Source organism: Oreochromis aureus, linkage group 2 (genome assembly GCF_013358895.1).
Source record: "Oreochromis aureus strain Israel breed Guangdong linkage group 2, ZZ_aureus, whole genome shotgun sequence".
NCBI lineage: Eukaryota > Metazoa > Chordata > Actinopteri > Cichliformes > Cichlidae > Oreochromis > Oreochromis aureus.
This window is the reverse complement of record NC_052943.1, coordinates 34,217,435-34,221,276: the sequence shown is the minus strand read 5'-3', so window position 1 is coordinate 34,221,276 and position 3,842 is coordinate 34,217,435. Positions and strand designations below refer to the sequence as shown.

The following is a 3,842-nucleotide window of genomic DNA, read 5'->3' as shown; positions in this document are numbered from 1 at the left end:
CTCAAGGAAAGAGTTCGCTGGCTTATATCAACCTTTATGCCTCTTCCCCCACCATCAACAACAGACAAAAAAGCTGTTCATCTCCCCATTTCTTGAGATACACGGCGTCTTAAAGTCTGAAACAGTCAACAAAGCACAGTTGTTAAAAACAATGTGACAATGCAACACACACACACGCACAATTTGCCGTTTCAGCTCGACTGTCTAACAACAAAAGTCTTTCTATAGTGTCAGGATAAAAAGACAAAGTAATTCCTGTTGGTATAAATTTACCATGAAAAGCCAAAATGCACACAGCGGATGATGAACCTAATTAAACCCCCACTAGGAGAAGACAGAGTGTGCACAGTGGAACCACATGGCCCGGAAGTGCCCCTTTTTTAGATGAGTGAACGCGCGTACATGAGTGTGCATGTGCGTGTCCTCGTACGTGCGAAAGGTGCCAGTTTTTAAGCTCGGCAATGGGGGTGTGGGGGGCATACCCCCCCACACACAGAGGTGCCCTATATATTCTTCTGGCACTGTATAAATAAAATTGAATTGAATTGAAATTGAATTGAACATTAATGGGACAAGGCTGGTGCTAGTTGCGACTTTGAAGGCTTGTTTAGTTGTAGCTAGTGGTACTGCTCACGGTGCAGAAGCAGCCCCAACTCTAACATGTTGATCAGTTGCCACATTTTGTTGCATTTATTTTATTTATTTATTTATTTTGTCTGTCTTAGCTTTTCAGCTTTCGTCACTTCTTCCACATGAAACATCTACAAGCTGTGTGAGCACAAGGCAAAGGCAGGGGAGGGCCCGGTTGCGTTCAGAGATTTGATTGGGCTGGAAATGAAAATGGATTAATAGGCTGCTGTTAGTACTTGTACAACGGGTCCGCAGCTCAATTGACCCATCGGGGTCCACCAGGCAAATGCTCAGTATGACAGATTACCAGTCATAACCCGAAGAAGAGAGAGCGCATTCTTAAATTTCTCTTAGAGAGAGACAGCTGTGCATAGCAGGACTTTTCTGACTGCAGGTGCACAAACAAAGGGATCAGAACTACTAAACGAAATCTATTCTAATCCAGCTAAAAGAAACTTTATTCTAAAATCATTTGAAATTGGGACAATTAAGGTTATACAAAGAAAATGTATTTCACTCCCCCTTCCTCCTAAAGTAATGAAATAAATTTCAAGGTCATAAACTTGGTGTCCCCAACTAATGAATTCCTGTCTGCCAAAAACCGATTACCGGTATTTGCCAAAAAGTGATTGTAACTAAGCTATAAATAACTCGTTGGTCGATAATAAGTGAAAAAGATGTCAAAAAATATCCCTCATGAATGATATCAAGTCATCTTGAGCCACGAACAAGATTCCTGTCACAAGGTAGAAGCTGCAATTAGTTTTTGGCAGTGACTTTTATATATCCTTTATCCTGTTAAAAATCTCTTTGACATTAAAAATGTCTTTTTTAAGAGTAATCTGACCAAAAGGAAAGAAGAAAAGGCAACAAATATAACAACAGTTACTGTAAACATATTTTAAGTGGCCAAAAAGGACCGGATCGGTTATAATGTATGTCCCTAACACAAAGTAAAGAAGATACTTGAAATCCTGTTTACTGAAGTCTATTTACCAATATAAGTAAAGACATTACACATAAAAAAAAAAAACAGACGGAAACATCAGTTAATGAATGATGAATCGGAAATTGCGTTTATTTCCGTTTCCGTTTTATGCTCCGTTGACAGTTACAAGTCCGTGTGTGCTGTAGGTAGCCGGTGAAGTGAGTAGCGCTATAAAAACATTTAGAAAAAGCAATGGAAGACAAGGCACAGATACAAGAAGCGATTAAAATTCAAGGGGAAGTCGTTCGGAAGTTAAAATCAGAGAAGGCGAGCAAAGAGCAGGTCCGTACTAAGATTTACTCTTAATATTAATTATGATGTTAAGACAAGTGAGTTACAGCATGCAGCGCCATGCTTCGGGATTTTAACTGATTGGTTGTTTGCTAGCTAGATTAACTATATAATACATGTAGAAGATTTTCATACTCGCAGTTTAGCTCTCGGTCTTGGAATACATGCTGCTAGCATCTGACTCAGTACTGTCTAATATGATTATTAATCAGTTCTTATTTCAATATAGAGTATGTTCAATAACTTGGCTTTCCGAAAAAATGGAAGGTGCTTATATTTAGAAAACAATAGTCGCTAAATTCAGGTTTCAGGGAGAAAGAGACTATTCTTCCCAAAAGCCAATTTTTTTTATTCCGCCATAGAGTTAGCTTACAGGAAAAGTCCTGCGCTCTAATTGGTCCGGCCTCCTTCATTCAGCCCAGTTAGCTAGCGAATGTTAACATACATGTTGACACGTATTATGTAATGAATTAACGAATTAGATAAACAATGATATAGTTTTTTATTTTCTTCACGACTTCGATTTTCAACGTTCTTATTCTCGTTTTGGAAATGTGTAACGAGAGCTGATGCAATAACACGCATGCGTTAAGACAGGCATTATCAGAGCCTGTGACCACTGAGAATATGTAGCTGATACCACAATAAATGCCAAATGTATGGGAGGGTGCAGAAGCGTTTATTATTAGCAAACACTAAGACGATCAAGACATCTTCTAGGGGCTAGTGTTTGTTTTAGCACGTCATAAATCCTCGTAGAACAACATGAATTAAAAACGTCCCCTTTGTGTTATTCAGGAACCTTCTAGACTGGACCTTAGAGCATATTCTTATTTCTCAGAGAAGATGCCTTAGCCGAATGGTTCAGACAGCAGTCTCATCTCATCTATTTTCTGTCTTTTATCTGAATTGTTTGACATTAGTTCAGCGTCTGACTCGCTTTATGAAAATGACGCCATAGAGATTTATTGAGACTAAGTTAAAAATGCTTCCTGACAGGTAGAATTTGCTAAATGCAATAACAGGTTAAAGCAGCAACAGTAGACATGTTAACCAGCCTTTTGTGGCTGTGGACAATAATTGAAGGAGACAGATTTTTTTTTTAAACAATTCAAGACGTGCATCTGTGCACTTGTTGTCTAAATCAGTTTTTATCACATTAGTGAAAGACTGTTTGTTTGTCGGGTGGGGTGGGTGGGGGGCTGTTGGGCTGCTGTGATTGACTTGCTACATCTCATGTTCTGTTCTCCTCACTGTGGTGATGATGCATCATGCCCCACCCTCTCCTAGTGATAGGGTTGCTTACCACTTTTCTCCTGTTCTTCCTGCCTGACCCGTGGTGACCTTGGCCTGTCACACGATTCATCATCTCCACCATCTACTTCACCGTCTGGTTAATCCAACCCTCCTGACTGGCTGCTGCGGCTGGCTCTGTACAACACCACTGGATTATGCTGCACTCTTGATGCACTCTGTTTTTTTGGTCCTACTTTTACTTTAAAAAAATAAAATAAAAATCCATACCATTTTCCTGCACTGTGGAATAACCATGCTGGGCATGATCTGTGTTCGTGCCTGCTCCGCTCTGGTGGGCTTTCGGGCTCCCACATGTGTCCGATCTCTTCACTCTTTCCCTGGGATCACTGTGGCTCAGGTAGGCTGCTGTCCATGTGTTTATTTGACAAGATGTATTCATAATTTTTCACACTACAGTTGTTAAATACAGTATAAAACCTCTGAACACTTTATATTTTGTTCTGTGTTCTCATGCAGATTGATGAAGAGGTAGCTAAACTGCTGGAACTAAAGGCTCAGTTAGGAGATGATGGCAAAACCCAATTTGTCCTTAAAACACCAAAGGTAAGATTAAAGTATTGTTGTATTTAAGGAAATACACTTTTATATTTACAGGATATGTACAGAATGTTCTTTG

At 39.6% G+C, this 3,842-nt stretch overlaps 1 protein-coding gene across 2 annotated transcripts in view; it reads left to right on the top strand.

The window, feature by feature from the left end:
- Window positions 1–1,723: 1,723 nt before the first annotated feature.
- hars (histidyl-tRNA synthetase) overlaps window positions 1,724–3,842 on the top strand; it is a 22,833-nt gene continuing 20,714 nt past the window's right edge. The window contains exons 1-3 of one of the 2 annotated variants that reach the window (XM_031736880.2): window positions 1,762–1,900; window positions 3,200–3,563; window positions 3,683–3,769. In XM_031736880.2, the coding sequence (XP_031592740.1) occupies window positions 3,459–3,563; window positions 3,683–3,769 (192 nt within the window). In that variant the 5' untranslated portion in view covers window positions 1,762–1,900; window positions 3,200–3,458. Of the gene's footprint in view, window positions 1,901–3,199; window positions 3,564–3,682; window positions 3,770–3,842 lie in introns of both variants that reach the window. The other variant, XM_031736881.2, reaches the window with a different exon arrangement.